An 18910-nucleotide genomic window follows, 5' to 3' on the forward strand; every position below is an offset into this window, starting at 1 on the left:
AAACGATAACTATGCCTTGTGTGTACATGGCTTCAAGAACTTATTGTTTAGCTTGTGGAGGGCTTCTTGAAAAGTCAGAGCGTCTCTAGAGGGCTTCCTAAAGAGTCAGATCATCTTTTTTTAAGTGGAATTATTGTCAGTGTGAATGATGGAAGCAATCAATTGGGTCTTAGCCACAAAAATGAAAGGTTAGCATATGAAAAGTACTCTTTAAAAATAAATGCCTTATTTATCATGGCTAAAAATGGTATTCTAACAAAAATGAGAATGGGAAGTGAGTTTGGAAAATAAAAAATTCACAATGACTAAACAAGTGACTCTTAAACTTGAAAAGCTAGAAAGGCAATACGCAAAAACCCTTACAAGTCCTTCTTTTGTCACGTTAGAATCGTGTGATCGTCCAACCTCCACCTTTAGAAATGAATGCATGCCACTCATGCATGTTTACATGTTTAATAAAAGATCAAATAGAAAGATGTTTAATATCATTCATATGACATTTCGACCAACCAAAAGCATATAAATATTTATATACCATAAGAGTGTTACCCTTATTCTTTCAACCATTATGTTAATCCAAAAGCATATAAGAAATTTTAATGTTTCTTTATTATAAGAGTGGTTCTCTCTTTCTTTCAATCATTAGGTTGTGTGTTCTTAAAGCACTCAATGCATGCCACCTATTCTTTGTCGCACATTGACATGTCTTATAGCAAATCAAATTGAAGGCATTTCAAGTCATTAGTTTTGACATTTTTCTACCATCTCAATTATTATGAAACAATTGAATGTTCCATAGAATGTGTTGCTTTTTCTTTCCATATGTTTTTGGTAGTACAACCAATTGAGAAATTTTGGTTGAAATCTTAAGAGGACATCCTTCTGTGGTGTCACCCATGCTAAGAGAGCATTTTTAACGTAGTAGAAATAATTTCAAGATGCCTTAAAGGCATAATCACAATCCAAGTTTTGAACCCAAGTGGACTAACTTGAAAATTTGAAAACTCTTGCACTAACCACATCCGCAAGCTAATATAGCATCACGCAAATACAATTTGAATATTTTAAATATGAAAGTGACATGACATTCGAAAAGAAAATTGTGCTACAAGCTAGCTAGCATTCTTGCATATGTGTATGCACAAGCAAGGTTGGAGAGAGAGAGAGAGAGAGAGAGAGAGAGAGAGAGAGAGAGCTTGTGGACTTCATGACATCATATCACAAGAAGCTTTGGATAGTTACCCACTTAAATTTCCTCTTCATAGATGACATCATCATCGTGAGTTGCACCCCATAAGGCACCGTAAACCTAGTTAGGTGTAAGGAGAGCATCACAATGAGGTAAGCCTACCCCCTCCCCGCAGCGCCACGCGCCCCGGGGTCCCGGAGGCCAAAACCTGGTCACCTCGACAATCCCTAGCCTCCATCACACCTAGTTAGGCATGTGATGCCTTTAAAAAGTTCATTAAGTTATATACCGAGGAGAGGGAGAAAGAGACAGACAGGTCTATTTTCCATAAGAGAAGATGCGAAAACCGCATTTACAAAGACATCAAGTTACATTTAGCATAGCTTACATTTTATGTAATCACTTGTGCATTCGATATGAGCACACAAGTGACACAACATATATACACATGCAACATATGTCAGCAAATTACACGTGTATAAATAAGAGTGAACATAAATATACATACATTCGTAGAGACACACATGTACCTTGCACATAGCACAAACATAATGCACACATGTATTTTACACACACGATGACAAAGCCACAAGTCCAAACACATAGGCATGGTCCTCATGCATCTAACTGAATACACACTATGCAACAAAAGCATGTGTGCACATACACATGCATGTGCAAATTATCTCATCTACATGTTCATAGCACGACGGAATGCACATGGACATGCACTACCTCGACACCTAAAAACAACTTGCAACAAAAGCATATACACACGTACATATGTTTACATGAAAGCTAGCTTGTTATGTATATTGCACAAGTTCATGGTTTGTAGTGATTGCTACCTACTATTCGTGCGAATGATTGGTGTAGATAAACAAACAATTACTTGTTTTGTGACCATATTCAACATGAAGCAACTTATAAATACATTAATAAACCTAAAGCGATCTAATTAGCATTTGTTTCAAAAAATAATCAACCTTCAACATGGCCACAAACCAAAGCCCACGATTATGCAATCTACATAGTTCATGTAAACTCTTTTAACTTACACAACTAGAAGCAGTCATGTGGCCAAAACCCATGATTATACAATCTACATCGTTCATGCAAACTGTTTACAGCAAATCACCTTACACAACTGGAAGATATCATGGTTACTAGCACTCTAAAAGTTCAAAATGGGATGGCAGTGCTATCCATTTGTATAGGTATGAAAAAATCAGGTAATGTAGATGACATAACTGATACAATTGCGATGACTTTCGCTACCTCTTCTATTGGGATAATGGCCACAGTCTTCTTTTCCACCCCACGACCACCTTGTATCATCCCAATTATTTGCAGGTTTTTATTCAATACCGGTCCTCCGGAAAAGCCAAAATCAGCCCTCGCACTCACTGTTGTACATAACTCCGAATTCGACTCCACTCGTCCCACATTTAACATGTTTTGTAGAATATGTTGAGCTTCGGTGTCCAACACACCTAAAAAGATAAAACACACTACACATGTTTATATTTCATTACACAAGCAAACAATTCATTAAAGAGAAGTTCACTATTTGTAAAGCAAGCGTGTCACAAACCTGCGGTAATACATTTCGATGTCCACACGGGCTTCCCAGCTTCTATGGTTGCTATTGGAAGCTCATTCATTGATGTTGATATAGAGGTGGTGCGGACATGTTTCATTTTCAGAATGGCAACATCCATCTTGTAGGACAAGATCAGTTTATCGGGGGAACATGAATAAACTATCTCAACATCGATCAAAACATGATTAGGAAGCTGAAGAAGAATATTCTTCTTCTTAGCTTGTATATTATGAATTACATGCGCACATGTGACTATGTAATCTTTGTGATAAAACCATGCACTCCCCGAATAGGAAAAATCCTCAGCGACTACTCTCCCAATTCTGTAATTCTGAGGCCCAAACAAAAAGTCTCTTGCAGCCATCACCCAATCTTGCACAGGACCTGATGAGTCCCCGCTAGTACTAGTCGAGCATACAAATGGAACATGTCCTGTAAAACTGTCCAAATAAACTGTCTCCTCCACATCTCTCAACCAAGCAGACGTTGTACCTCCACCCAAGATTCCTAACAAACTAATGGGCTGCAAAAATAATAAATAAATTAACCAACCTTTCCTACGAACGAAAAACACTCACAAACTTTAAAAATGTCACAATACTCACCTCATCACATCTCATTTTCTTTCCGATTTCTTTTGTAAACACGTCACTCACCTAGACATTAAAGAAACACAAATTAGTGTTTTTTGCACGTGCAAAAAAAAGATCTCTATTAATAAAAAAGACAGCCTCTAATAATGCCATGCTACTCACCTCATCATATCTCTTCTTTTCATTGTCTTTCTCAAATCGTTCACTCACCTAGACATTGAAGAAACACGTATTAGTGTAACATGCATCGTTTAGAGCATTTAAATAAACTTTTTATACTCGCCTCATCATATCTCCTCTTGTTTTCATTGTCTTTTTCACATAGTTCACTCACCTAGACATTGAAGAAACACATTAGTGTAGCATACATCGCTTTTATTAAATAGACTCTTTTATTAGACCATGATTAGACCCACATGTATATAATATACATTATGAATGTGTATGGTATGTACTTTAAAAGTTGTGAAGTCAAAAAATTTGTTTCACTAATTATTGCAAGTCCTGACATGTTTTGTCTTCCTCCGCCCATCTTGCAAACCTTCATGCCCTCTCCGCTCTCCTCTATCTCAAATCATCTCTCCAATATCCTCACTGCCTCTGTCTTGTCCTCTAACACCTCCTCACCTCCCTAACCCCCCTCCCCTCCAAACGTACCTCCTCCTCACTATCGGCACCCTCACCTCCCCTCTCTCCTTCGGCACCCTCCCAATCATACTTCCTCTCCCTCTCAGTTTGTCCCCCCCAAACACCTCTCAATCGGGAGCGTGAAACCCTCAACGTTCAATATAATTCCCCCTCCCCCTCCTCAATAACCTTCCCCTCCAGCAGGGAAGGTTAACTACAAATCTCCCAATCTTTAAAATTTCTCTCCTCCAAGCCAGATGAGTTCAACCTTGTCACCTCCACTCCGCTCGAAGTCTTTAAAAAAATAGAGAAAGGCATCCGAATGCTTTTCAAAAACACTTCCAATTCTCTATCAAAAATAAGATAGCCCAATAACCTCTTTACCCTCACCACCTAATACCACCTTGATTGCACGGCATCACATAGCTGATCTCACGAAATCCACCTCACCAACAACCTCAGATAATCCCTTGATACCTTCCCTGCCTTGAAGGAGCAACAGCTCATGGACCTCCAAGCTTGTCTCCCATCCCTCTCTCCCACACATCCCCCTACAAGAACAAAGCGATCTTTGGCCTAGTAGCTCACCAAGCTAGAAATCGAGCCCAAGACTTCCTCCATGAAGTAAAGCTTCCTCCCATAAAGAGATTGGTCATTGAAATAATTCAAATTGAAATAAAGGAGGACCTATTAGATAGGTCTCCCCGAGCATGCGTGTGCGCTACGCGCATGTGTGTGAACACACCTTTGTATGGGAACACACTAGGTAAGTGTGTGTATAAACACACCCTTACAAGATGCATTAAATAAAGGTCAAGAGAGTTGGTGTGAACTCTGGCCTATAAAAAAAGACCCAAACTTGAACTTGAATATCTTTCTTTTTTATCTTAAACATTAATAGAAATCTCTTTATGAGTCTTTCCTTCCTCTGCGCGTCATACTCCACGTATGACCGCGTGTCCCTCACCTCCAACAAATGATATGCAGAACAACAACAACCTCAACCTATGTAGCGTGTCACCCAGCAGCAGCACCGTCTTCTTCGTCCCCGTCGTGCCTTGTGCAATAAGTCTCCTCGTCCGAGTTGTGGCCCGGCCGCCTCCACCCAAGCCATCATCGTGCGACATAAAGAGGAGAACCCCGTCTCTTCCTCTCAACGTAGGCATAAAAGCTTGTCATCGTCCATAAGGACGACCCTTGTGGCAGCCCCATCATTTGCCCGTCAGCCCACGCATCACCTTGGGTGTCACCCTCGTGTGTAGTCGAGCGACCTCGACCCTCCTGCAGTAGCCACGTGACATTTTTCTTTTCTTTTCTTTTCTCTATTTTTTGAATTATATTTTCCCCTTTAAAAAGAAAAGAAAGAAAACGTCGCAGCGGAGCAGTAGTTTCTCTCTCTAGCCCTCCTCTCTCTCCCTCTCTCTCTCTCTCTCTCACATCTTCATCACTCTCCCAGCCAACACCGATATGCTTTTCTTCTCCTCCATCTCACGACATCGACACAAATGGGCAACCTCGACCTTGATGATTACCTTGAAAACATCGACTTTCTGGACTCACCATGCGCCTGTGATCTCAATGGTGGCTGGTCCAAGTCCTCATCCTCTACACTGAGGAACAAGCATTCGACTACCCAAACTTGAGATGGGACACCTTATACAAGTTGATCCCGAAGTTTCTACTTTATGAAGCAGCACACACGCATACGCAGGGAGACTTATATAATAAATATTAGATAGGTCTCCCCGTGTATGCGTGTGTGCTGCGCGCGTATGTGGGAACACACTAGGTAAGTGTATGTGTATAAACACGCGCGTATGTGGGAACACACTAGGTAAGTGTATGTGTATAAACACACCCTTACAAGATGCATTAAATAAAGGTCAAGAGAGTTGGTGTCAACTCTGGCCTATAAAAAAAGACCCAAACTTGTACTTGAATATCTTTGTTTTTTATCTTAAACATTAATAGAAAACTCTTTACGAGTTTTTCCTTCCTCTGTGCTTCATGCTCCACGAATGACCACGTGTCCCCAACAGGACCTCCACTAAGAGCTCCACCCTCCATCTAACAAACCCACATCCTAACAAACAAATACAACCCCCCCCTCCCCCCCCCCCCAAAAAAAAAACCCCGCCGCCTTGAGAAACGCCCTTTTGAACTCCTAGCTCCCCTCACATATTTCCCAAACTACTTCCCCCCCTTAAATCCTCTCCCTCTACCCCGCACAATTCCTCACCCCCTTAACCTATGTGTAGCCTATCCTCGATCAACCAACCTACAGCCTCCTCTATCTTTCCGAAGTCTTCCATAGCCCATCTCACCCCCAAAAAGAAACTACGGACCAAGCACCGCCCCTTCCTCCCAAAGACCCACCGCCTCCTCTTTTTGTACATCTTTCACCCACTCTAGAAGCTCCCCTCCCTCTTCAAAGAAAAATTACGAACAACCCCATTTAGAAAACCTACTACGGAGGAGAAAGGCTGTGATGAAACCTGCCATTTTTCCAGCCCAAAGATGGGCCCCACGAGGGCCCAAGGGACCCCACAAAGGGGCCCTAGTTGGGCCCCTTGGGGTCCAAGGCGGGCCAACTGGCTGCAGCCCCCTTGACCTTGATTTTGTGGGCCAACTGCCCTATAGTTTGCTTGGCCAACCACGCCCCCAGAATTCAAGCGACCTGTCTGCTCCTTGCCAAGCCGATTTGGTTTCACACGCTTGGGCTGGGGCTATTCATAGCCCCCCATGATCTGGTCTTCCCCACTGCAAAGCCTGCCATCGCCTCAGGATTCCAGGGCACAGTCCCACTCACCTGCAGCACTCCATCCTCACATCAGGCCACCTCCATCACAGCAGTAGTCCAGGGCATTTCTCTGCAGAACAGGAGAACACTTCTGCCCTGCACCATGGCCTCCATCAGGCACACCCATTGCAGCATTACCTCTTCCCTCTATCTGCAGCCCATTGCTTCACCTTGGAACACCATCTGCACACCACCATCACCTTCAGAGCTGAGCGGACGACCTTTTGGGTTCAGGTGAGATAGGGGGCAGCCCCCACTGCACCCTTGTTTTGCTTCACCATCGGAGTAGCGTGGGCATCACCGCTGACCCCTGCTCAGCCTCAGCATATTCAGGTGGCACATTGAGGTGACGTATCACAAAAGGGGAACACTAAGTAAGTCTTCAAATGCAGATAGCCCAATACATTCTTCCATCAAGACATGCCCATCGTGCACAGACACATTCATGACAATAGATAGAAAAAAAAAAGTCACAGCCTAGCAAGCATTCACAACTTGCGCTGATTTGTTAACTTCTTTTGGCTAGCTCTACAACCCTGCAGATCTGCATTTACCACTACCTTGACACCGACTACCTCCAAGTGCCACCGCATCACATCGCCAAGAGCCTTCAACATCTGACCGTACCTTCTGCTTTGACTTCGTCTACGTCATAGTCACAAGGAATGGGCATTTTTAGACTTGGGAATGTTGAGGATAGCAGCATCTTCCCGTTCCCATTCCCATCCCATGTCACTCTATAGTCACAAGGAATGGCCATTCTCAATCTTTTCCGTCCCCGTTCCCATTTCGCGTCCCATGAGACTATGGTCTACGCTTCACCAACGGTCTACCTTATTTGGGTTGCTTCATGAGAGTCTCATACAGAGCTCTCGTATTGGATCTCTCACGATTATATATCTATCTATCATTCACCTGCACTGTGCTCTATGTTACTCTGATCTCTCTTTGTTAGGTTGTTTGATCCTTATGTTCTCACATGGCATCAGAGCACTCCTGAGCAAGGGATTAAAGACCTCGAGAGCTACTCACTATGAAGTAACTTCCAGAGTATTCTGAGGAAAAGCCCTCGCCACCCTCACCAGGGTCTCCATCATACCAAGATCAAGACAATGGTTCCTCCTACCAGCTCAACAGCCCAGTGGCTTGACCCTAGGATACGAAGAACCTATCCAACACCAACTCAGAACCAAATCCCATTGCTACACGACTAGCCTCTTCGAGTCAGATGGACCAGCCATCAAGAGGGGGTTTCTTACCTACTTCCAGCGTGCCATATATAGGCATTGGTACTCAGTCTCATCTGGAGAGCCCAACCTCACTGTCTCAAGCGAGTCCGAGACAAAGGCTAGTTTTCAAACAAGTACTATTTCCATACCTAGCAGCCGTAGTTCACTCGTTAGCACCCCAACTGGTCGACGTGTCAGGTTCGTTTGTACCTTCAAGTGCATGTGTTCCTAACCCTGGTATGTTTTCCTCGTTTGGTTTTCAGGTCTAGCCAAAGCAGACGCCCTCAACCTCACAGTGGACAAGGAGGTAACAACAATTTCTCTTTTACTCCACCTTTTCTCCCCCTCCCACATTGCACTGGAATATTGCAACTGTATCACCACAACCACAAAACTCATTTCTCATCTAGCTGGAGGTGGGATGCACACTCTGTCTGCACCCACCCAGGGATCGATGTAAGGATCGTTTCCATCCTCAGGTTCCGCGAGCACTATTCATACCAGCATTGTGCCAGCACCCAGCTCACCGGGGTATCAAGTCCCCTACCCACACACCATGGGCACTGCACCAACAGCTAACCCTGCACCATCTCATGTGCCCCAACCAAACTACATGCCTCACCTAGGTCACATACCTATGCAGAGTACTCAACCCTATACAATACACTCAAGCTATGCTGTTGAGCCATAAATTCCACCTGTGTCAAGTCACCCGCCTTACCCACCATTGACCAACCCAAGGCTATGCATCTCAAGCAAGTTGTCATGTGCACAGAGTGTATCTAGTATCTACCGTGTGCAGCACGCACCACTAGCTTCGAGGCTTGGGGTAGCTTGGAGCTAGGCAGGCTGATTGATGAGCTGGGCTAGGGATGGACAGACGGGCAGGCGCCCAAGTGTGGACGCTCGGTGACCGGCCAAGAGCCTATAAAAGGGTCGCCAAGGGCAGTCAGTTGGTCAGAGTCTCGCGAGTCTTTGTGAGAAATCTACGGTCAAGAGCCTGGATCTAGTGCAGACATGCACCTGCTTCTTGCAGCCAAGGCCGGCAGCGGTCTCAAGGCCCACGAGGGTAGCTCGATGGCCGTATGGGACGTCATGGAGAAGAGATTGGTCGATGCACTTTGTTAGTTAGCTCAGCTCGTGGCTCGGTGGGGACAACCATGTCTTGTGGGTTTTGCCCACGGCTGTCATGGTTGGGAGGTGAGTCGGGCCTACACACCTCCTTCACGTTTTATGGCTTTGTTTTGCAAGTTTCGAGTCTCGTTTCAGGATTGCTCTACGAGGAGACCCTTGGGGATTTGACAGTGGTATCAGAGCGAGCCTCAGAGAGCATGCAAGTTGGTAGGTAGAGAAGAAAGAGGTCAAAGAAAGAGTTATGAGTTCAAGATGACTGTTGTTTTTTCATGTATACAGTTGTTTTTTTTTTCAGAATTCAGCGTTTGGTTTGTTGTTTGCATCGTTGGAACCTAAGTTGGGTTGTGGTTATGGAAAGAGTCGATTTGGACATGTGAAGAGTTGCTTTTTGGCAACAAGGAGAGATCGTCGGCTGTGAATCAGCAAGAGAGAGCTAGTCGGTTGTGAATCAACGAGAGAGAGAGAGAGAGAGAGAGAGAGCACTTGTCGGTTGTGCCTGAGAAACAGGAAGCAATCAGGCAGCAAGGCGAACAGTCGGGCGACAAATTTTTTTACTTCTTTGCTGCTGTTCGTAGGTGACGGAGGCGATCTTCCTCACAGTTGACAAGTGGCAAGCAGCCAAAAAACAGCGCTTTTTTTAAGCCTACGTTTTTATTTTAGCCCTTCCGTTGCTTTCCGTTTTTTTTTATAGGACCTTGCGTTTTTTTCAAAAAATGTAGCAAGACAACAAAACCAAAAAGAAAACGCATGCAGTGTGGGTTTTAAAAAAACGAAGGTAGAGTGTTTTTTCAAACACGACTAGCATGGTTTTTTAGTGTGGCTTTTCATGGTTTATGCATGGCTTTTACAAAAGCCCTCCCACGTGTTTTTTTTAAAACCAAAAAAGCAAAAAAACAAAAAGCTTTTGTGGGCTTTAAAAAACCAGCCTGGGCTTCAACGATTCAACACAAGAGATCTCCTCATAGCCAGCTTCTATCGTAGAAGTTATCTTGCACGTCTCAGGCTCACAACACCTTGTTTTCTCTCTTCCTTTGGCAGCCCACTCTCCTTCGCGCTACCCGCATTTTTTGTGAGCGGGTTATATCTTAGACTTTGGGAGCTCTTATTTCTCGAAGCGTTAGTTGCTCCTCATTTCTTCTCTTCCGGAATGTCAACCCAAGAATCGGAGATGGATCCCATTCCCGAACACGAAGACCTGCCGGCTCCTGATGCCGCCGATGGCAATCTTTTTAAAGATTTCATGACTAAATCTGATTTTCAGAAGTTTAAAGTTACTTTCAAGGCTTCTTTTACGGAGCATCAGGCACAGGTCACCGCGCAGATGCAGACTTTGCAAAATTCCATCTCTCTATTGACCACTACTCTATCTACTCTCTCAGGCATGGATACCTTGGCATCTGCTTGAGGCCCCAACATCACTCTAGAGCAATTTGGACGTGAGCAAAAGCAACGTACCAAAGAGATTGTGGACACGTGGCTACATAAGTGGCAGGTCCACTTCCGGTTTCATTGATATGGCGATGACATAAAGATTCAGTTGGCAGCAGGTTTCCTCTCAAGCAAGGCTTTGCTCTAGTGGAAAGAACTCAGACCTAAACCAACAACTTGGGCGCAGTTTGAAGAAGTCTTCAAGAAGGAATTCCTCAAGGAGGAGGATGACTACGACATAGTTGCCCAATTTGCCAGTTTGACCATGACGTCACAAAACCTCACTTATGAGGTCTACACCTCCAAAAATTTAGAGACTTGCAGATGAAAGTTATGAAGATGGATTCTACAACTCTTTTGGGTTTCTTCGTAGCAGGGTTACCCGACTCATAACATTTACAGGTCAAGAATAACAAGTGCAAACTTTGGACGAGGCCATTCACTCTCCGCGTATTTATGATGATACGATCGTCTCTTCCAAAACCAAGCCCATAACCGAGCAAGGGAACAAGCAAAAAAGGAAGTTCTCCCCGCCGATGACTAGCACGACAGAAGGAAAGTCTTCAGACCAACCTTCGAAGAATTCTACTTCGACTCCATCGAAAAAAAACCGTCTCCTCAAGGCTTTGAAGCTCAAGGAGAGCGGTTCCTTCATTTGCGGGGAAAAAGGACACATGCGTAACGAGTGCCCAAACAAGAAGGGTGCTAAGACCAACGCAAGACCCAAGACGAAGGCAGCCAACTAGTTGTCTTTGACAGGCAATTCAATCACTATACTTTCTCGCCCTAGTTCATGTTCTAGTCTATTCAACTCTTAAGGTTTTTGGCTTGCACGGTCTTCTTCGAGTTTATGGAGAAGTGCATTGCCATAGAATCCACATTCTTCTGGACCCCGGAAGCTCACACAACTTTGTTAATTACAAACTTGTGCAGAAATTGGATCTGGACATGACGCCTAGCGATCATTTCTACGAGGTACACCTACCTACGGGTCAGCAAGTGTGGGATCAAAAAGTGGAGAAGCTACCGATCCCCGGATTCAGGACTATAGAGATCTTCTAGAGTGCTATGTTATGCACCTAGAGCATGTAGACTTGCTATTAGGGATTGAGTGGTTTAAGACCCTTAAGGTCCAAATAGATTAGTCTAATCATTTTTTTTCTTTTGAACATAGGAACACCCAGTTTTGTATCCAAGGCGATTGTATACATCCCTCTCAAGGACCTCTTGTAAATACAGTTGCCTATATTGCTTTCCATTGTGTCTTAATTTCACTTTCTTCATTTCTCATATTGTCACCAATTGGCCGACCATTTGGTCCATCTCCAGTTTTTGCGTCTCGTTCACTTGAGGCCAGGCCGGTGTCTCATGTGAAGAGGCCAGTATTTTTGCTTGACATGGACGGGAGCCAGACTGGTGCCACCCGTGTGTTAGCAAGAAGGTGTCGTATGGACGGGAGCCAGACTAGTGCCACCCGTGTATGACCTGGACTGTGTTCTATCCATGGGATTGTCACACCATGGAAAAGCCAGTATTTGTGCCGTGTCTTACCTATGGGACTGTCACTCCATAGGGAGGCTCGTGCCTGGAACCGTGTTTTACCTATGGGACTGTCACTCCATAGGAAGACCAGGATTTATGTTTTATGTCGTGCCATTTTTGTGCCCGACAGATATTTTGTACTTGTTCCATGAACGGGAGATATGTCCATGATACTATTTGCACATGCACTCATGTTTTGCATGTTTTAAACTGTTTTCGCATGACTTGTATTTTTGTGTTTGCCTGCTTGACGTGTCACTTACTGAGCGGGGACGCCTGCCAACGAGTCGTGAAGTTTGCTCTGTCTTCTGACGAGTTTTGTTCCATGTGAACAAGTGGTAAGTGTATTGCACATGTTGGTTTAATAGTTTATTTTTCTAACCTTTTATTTTATAAGGTTGTATGTTCACGTTCACTTAAAAGTGGGCACCCACTATGGGCACCCACTTATGAGCCAAGGTGGGGAGCCACACTTAACCATTTGTGTGTGGGGGGTGGGTGCATGGCCACCTACCCACACCACACCATGGAACTGGCCGCTCCCATGCAACCTTGGGGAGCCGGCCAGTTGTAGTCGTGCAACTCCCCCTCCAACACCTACAAAGAGGTGACCACCCTTCTCTCTTGGAAAAAAAACGTTTTTTGTGTGCGCCACCTTCACCTCTTCGTCAGAACAGGCTGCGCTTCACCACCTCTGCAGTCAGCGACTCCCTCTGTCCAGCAGGCTGCGTTGAATCTCCAGCAGGCTGCCTTCTCTTCGCCTGGCAACCTTGCAGGAGGCTGTGTGCTTTCCCATACAGGCGGCACAGGCTGCTGTTCTTTCAGCAGGCGGCTGCTATCTTCAGCAGGCGGCTGCCACCTCCAGAAGGTTGCACTGCTGTCTCCACAGGCGGCTGTGTACCATCACTAGCAGACTGCGCTGCCTCTTGCAGGCGCCTGTGTGCTCTCCTATCCATCAGGCGGCTACACCACAGGAGGCTGACGGCTGCTTCTCCTACTCTGCAAGCGGCGGCTGTGCTTTGCATACTGGCAGTGGTTGTGCCCTGCATACAAGCGGCTCCTGCTCCATCTCTTTCAGGCGACTTCACCACTCACCCACTTGCAGCCACCACAGGCGACTGCGCCGGTCTACAGAGCTGGCGACTGCGCATGCTTCTCCTCCCATACACGCTTCTGTGTTCTTCACCAGGCGGGCTGCTGCCAGACAGTTGCGCCTCCTCCTCCACAGAAGGTGGCTGTGTCCTGCACAGAGGTGGTTGTTCTCTTTTGTAGGCGGTTGTGCCTCCTTTACATAGGCGGCATCTCCTTTCTTCAGGGGGCTATACTTTTCCCCAGGCAGCTACTCCTCTTGACATGCTGCTGCACCTTGGTGTCCCTCTCAAGTAGCTGCACACAGACACCATGGGTATTGGTCTTCCATCTGCAATCTACAAGTAAGTGAATTTTAGATTTAAGTAAAGAACTTTGTGTTGTAAATCTGATAAAGGATTCTCTCTCTACGGCTAACACCCGTTCGGTGCCGGGTAGTCCAAGCTTTTGGAGAACCACAGTCCAAAGGTGCCGAGATCGGGAGAGCTAGGTGTTAGTACGGGAGCGCCTATTTGTGCGTGGTCCTGGAACAGGGCGCTCTCCGCGGATTCCAGTGAAGGCATAGGACCGTAGAGACTAGACCACTCAAGTGGTCGCTCTACTTCGAACGTCGACTTCGAACCTCTTGTTTTGGTACTGTATTCATTTGTACATGGACATCATCTGGTTCTTTGAACCCATGGAGCATTGTATTTGTTAAATACTCCCAATAATATATCATATATTGAGGGGGGGGTCAGCCGGTTCCGGTCCATCTATTTCATTTCATTTCATTTCAAATTCCAGTTGTTATTAAGTTGTCCATTTCAAATTGTGATATTAAGTTGTGCTATTACGCGTGTGGGTGTCCAACGGAGTCTATTCCCACTTGACGGGATCGGTTTCATTGGTATCAGAGCACGGTTGCTTCCCTCTTCTTAGTGGGGAAACGAATCTGTGTATTGGACACCCCGCTTCTAGCACACTTAACACAATGGACAGCCAAGGCAACCCTTTGGAAGTGCATAATTTGAGGGGCCCATCGAGTGCCTCGTGTGGTTCTGATGCTCTACGAGGAAGGCACAAGCCCCTTGAAAGGGTTAATGATAGTGATTCAAAGGGGCAACTGTCTCGAGGAAAGACAGTCATGCTAGAAGAAGAGCCTGATGCAATGAGGGTTGAATTGGAGCATATGAGAAAGCTTTTGCAGGCACAAGAGCAAGAGCTAAAATTTTTGCATGAAGATCCCCATGTGCAAAGTGCCATTGAAGCAACGAAAGCCAATGCAATGGTTGATGTGACTTTTGAGTCCATGGCACGAGAAGTAGACAAGAAGCCAAGGGAGTTGACACTTTCCTACCTCCTCCGCAAAGGTGACATCAAAGAGGGGGAAGACGGAGAGCTGAAATTCAGAAATCCACCTCGCTTGAAGCATGGAGATCCCGCATCTCAAAGGTTGAGGTCTTTTATGCAAAAGGAAGAGGTGACAGTCACCTCTCGTCATGCGTCTTCTCCACAAGGCACAAAGCCTGACACGTATATGTATGCTAGTGCTCATGGAGGGCATGATGGTCATATGCATTCAAGACATGTATCCCATGGTAGGGGTGACAGATCTCCCACTAGAAGAACTTTACCTTCTGAGTTGTCTCATGGAGAGACATTGCCTTATGCAAGAAAGTCACATGCATTTGATTCTCAAGTTCGTGGAGCACATGCCACCGTGCTTCATGAAACTTCTATGATGGCCCATGGAGCCCATGCAGATAGGGCTGCCCGTTGAATAAGGGGAAAAGAAAAAGAGAAGACCATGAGCCTCATGCCAGAAAGCTCAACGAATTTAAAGTAGGTGACAAGTCTGTTAAGTTTGACGTCTTTCATGGAGAGCATGATGCTTCCAAAGTGTTAGCATTTGTGGCACAGTTTGACATTGCTTTTAGCGACGAGGACTTCACTAAGAAGTCTAAAGTACACCATGCTAGCATGTTTTTGAAAGGAACCGCTGCTCATTGGTGGATCACTGAAAAGATCACCAAGGACACCATTTGTACCTGGAAGGAATTTAAGGACAGATTCTATGCTCAGTTTTTGCCACCAAATGCAGAGCAAACTCTCACCCAAAAGTGGGATAGACTTAAGCAAAGAGATAATGAAAGCTTGCAACAGTATGTAAACAAGTTTTGGAAAGTGTTGCTAGAGGTAACTCCTTTTATGCAAATCACTGAGGATGAAAGAAAGAGGAAGTTTCGCTCTGGATTGCAACCAGCTTATCGTTCGGGCATTGAATTACACCCAAAACATACTTTGCAACAGCTCACAGCCTCTGCTCTTGCTACGGAGCAATTGGTGCTCAAAATTAAGCAGGATCAAGGCGGTTCAAAGGGGAAAGACAAGGCTGTCCCAAATCTGCAAAAAGGTGGACAGCCACCTAAAAAGAACTTCCAAGAGACCCACAAGGGAGGTAGAGCTGAAAATACCTCATCTAAAGATCAGGGCCCAAAGAAAAACAAATTCGGCTTTTGATCCCGGAGCAAAGAGAGCAATATGCCAAGGAGGGAAAATGTTTTTCTTGTGGTAGCAAAGAGCACATGTTTCGACAATGCCCTGACCGCAAACCTAAGCATGAAGACAAGCAGACCAAGGCTAATGTACATGCAGTTCCCGATGTGCAGAGAAACACAAATCATGATGCAAAAGAGCGAATGGTATGCAAGGCTTGGGGTCAAATCAAGGATCAGCCCGCCTTATTCATGTTTGATGACTGTGCAACCGATAACTTCATCTCTATACAAACGGCAGCTGCCATGGGTATTGAGGTTGAGAACATGAGACCTCAGATTGAAGCCGAAGCTGCATTTGTTGGTAAAGAGGTGCAGGTTACCCCGCTGATAGGGAAGTTGCGCATACATATCCAGGGCTACCTTGATAATGAACATTTCTTAGTTGCACCACTAAATGGATCCATGGCATCATAGGCTTGAGCCCCGCAAAGAGTACAAGACCAACATGATTTCTTTTATGCATAGAGGCCGCATGCATTTCAAAGAAGGAGACTCCATCCCACTTGTATCTCACATCCAAATTAATAAAGCAATGAAAAAGAGTCTTTCTGCGTACTTGGTTTTTGTTCGTGATAGCATTGTACCAAGTCATCTAAATGTGGATGCTATGACTAATGATAGGCTGAATTTTCTTCATGCATTCAACGACTGTTTTGCTGATACACTGCCAGGTGAATTACCTCCCCAAAGGCCCGAAGATCATCGCATAGATCTTGTGCCAGGTAGTTCTCCACCTAACAAACCCGCTTACCGAGTAAGTGCTGCACAACAAGAAGAGATCATGAAGCAGGTAAATGAGCTTTTAGAGAAAGGTTTGGTTCAACCCAGTTGCTCACCTTATTGCTCTCCTGTGCTTCTTGTTCAAAAGAAGGACGGATCATTCCGCATGTGTGTGGACTATAGAGCTTTAAACAAGCTAACCATCAAGAACAGATTCCCAATTCCGCGTATTGATGACATTTTGGATAAGCTTCATGGTTCGGCTTGTTTCAGTCGACTTGATTTGAAGAGTGGTTATCACCATAAAACTGCATTCAGGACAGCCTTTGGATTATATGAATTTTTGGTAATGCCTTTTGGTCTCACCAATGCTCCTGCCACGTTTAATCGTATGATGGATAGGATATTCCGACCCCATCACAAATTTACAGGAGTATTCTTTGATGATATCTTGGTTTTCTCCAAGAATGAGCAGGAACACAGAACTCATTTGGTCACAGTGTTCGAAGAGTTGCGGAAGCATAAACTTTTCATTAATGCCAAGAAAAGTGAGTTTTTCCTTTCAGAGATTCATTATTTGGGACACATTGTATCCAAGGATGGAGTTACAATGGATCCTGCAAAGATAGAGACCATTTGAAATTGACCAGAATTGAAAAACGTACATCAAGTACGTAGTTTTCTGGGATTATGTTCGTATTATAGGCGTTTCATAAGGCATTTTGCTATGATAGCCACCCCTCTACATGATCTCACAAAGAAGAAAACCACTTTCAAATGGACTTCAAAAGAACAGGATGTTGGGGTAAAGGCGTTATGCCCACCCTTATAGTGTGTACAAGCCCATAAGTTATAGTACATAGTACACTTAGTACTTTTAATGTACTAAGTGCACTATGTGTACTAGTGCAATATACATGTGTGATAGGGGAGTCACACACTCATGCCTCATGAGTTGACTTATCCCCACAACTCTCTCTCTCTCTCTCTCCCTTGTTGTTCTTCTCTGTGTATGTCTCCCACATGACCTAACCCTAATTCTCCCCATTCAACTGGTATCAGAGCCCTGGTTTAGGGTTTATTCTCGAGTGCTGAATCACTGGCTCGTAGGGGATTCTTCCTTCTCTCTCCACAACTTTGTAGGCTTGCAGCAAGGCAGCGCAACAGGCAGCAATCAAGCGCCTACAGTAGCAGCGCACGGCATGGTAGAAGCGATGACCATAGCCGAATGCAGGCGAAGGTGTAATAACTGGCGAGCGAAAACGAGCTGCAGGCGTGTTAGTCACCGGCGCTACACAACTGGAGTCGAAACGAAGGCAGCGTAGCATACACACAGGCGAAGGCGAGCTCATAGCGAACCAACACGGCGAAGCCATAAGGAAAGCAACGCTGACACGTGGCTGTGAGTGCGCGAAGGTGACGACGGCTGCAGGGTCGGCTGGCTACCGGTCATAGGCTGTGACGTCGTCACGTGCGCTAGCGAGGAGGCGAGCGAAGGCGCCAGCAATAAGCAAGAGTAGCAGCAGTCCCTGGCGTCGGCAGCAGCAGCACTTCCTCGTGTGGAAACGAAGAAAGCCCTAACATCGTCCTGCGGGCAGCCTAGTATGGAGCTGAGGCTCTAGGCAACATCGTGGCGGCATTCTACCCCAAGCCGTCCGTCTCTCTTTCCGACAGCGTCGATGCCATCCAAGGACCTCTCAGCCGGGATTATGTCGTACAAGCAGTGGTGGACGATTATGACAAAGGGTATTTTGTTACAGAGCATGTGGTCGGCCAGCCCAAGCCCAACTACTAATCAGCAGCAGCATCATCATCCCACACAACTGTGTGGGAGAAGCCTTAACCTGCAACCTGCAAAACCTACACAAAACAACAGGAGCATCAGCACCAAATTCATCAACCCGCCTGCGAATCAGAGAAAAATCAGAAAATTACAAGGTATTTTCCTCAATTTTTTTTGGGATTTGCAAATTGAGCAAGTACAATCAACAATTGAGCAGATACAGGTGTCGAATTGCTCAATTTTGAGCAAAATTGGCAAAATTGGGTGACATTGGTCACAATCAGGATCAATTTGCAGGACATTGGTCACAATCAGGATCAATTTGCAGGAAATTGAATGTCAAAATTTGGGGCTTTTGATGTAATTGTGCAATTAAGCACTCATACATGCTGTATGATGTGAAAAATCGCACATTTGGGCAAAATTGCAGCAAATTGCAGTGCAAATCAAGGGGCTTTTGTGCCGATTTGGTTGATTTGCGTGCAGGCAATCGCATTTGATGCTGTGGATAATGTGTTGATGCCTTACAAGCACTCAATGTGCCTGTAAATCAAGGGGCTTTCATGTATTTGATGTATATGTGGCCAGGGGGAAGCATCGTGAACACTCTGGATGCCTTCATGTGCGTCAATG

At 45.2% G+C, this 18910-nt stretch overlaps 1 protein-coding gene across 2 annotated transcripts in view; it reads right to left on the minus strand.

Annotated features, from left to right (window-relative positions):
• Window positions 1-2267: 2267 nt before the first annotated feature.
• Window positions 2268-18910, minus strand: part of LOC147618986 (uncharacterized) — a 53513-nt gene continuing 36870 nt past the window's right edge. The window contains exons 2-6 of one of the 2 annotated variants that reach the window (XM_086774194.1): window positions 3669-3719; window positions 3548-3595; window positions 3398-3448; window positions 2784-3315; window positions 2268-2682 (exon numbers count right to left, since the gene is read on the minus strand). In XM_086774194.1, the coding sequence (XP_086630320.1) occupies window positions 2372-2682; window positions 2784-3315; window positions 3398-3448; window positions 3548-3595; window positions 3669-3719 (993 nt within the window). In that variant the 3' untranslated portion in view covers window positions 2268-2371. The remainder of the gene's footprint in view (window positions 2683-2783; window positions 3316-3397; window positions 3449-3547; window positions 3596-3668; window positions 3720-18910) is intronic. The other variant, XM_086774195.1, reaches the window with a different exon arrangement.

Source organism: Cibotium barometz, chromosome 34 (assembly GCF_041138505.1).
Source record: "Cibotium barometz isolate CiBa-2024 chromosome 34, ASM4113850v1, whole genome shotgun sequence".
NCBI classification, from domain to species: domain Eukaryota; kingdom Viridiplantae; phylum Streptophyta; class Polypodiopsida; order Cyatheales; family Cibotiaceae; genus Cibotium; species Cibotium barometz.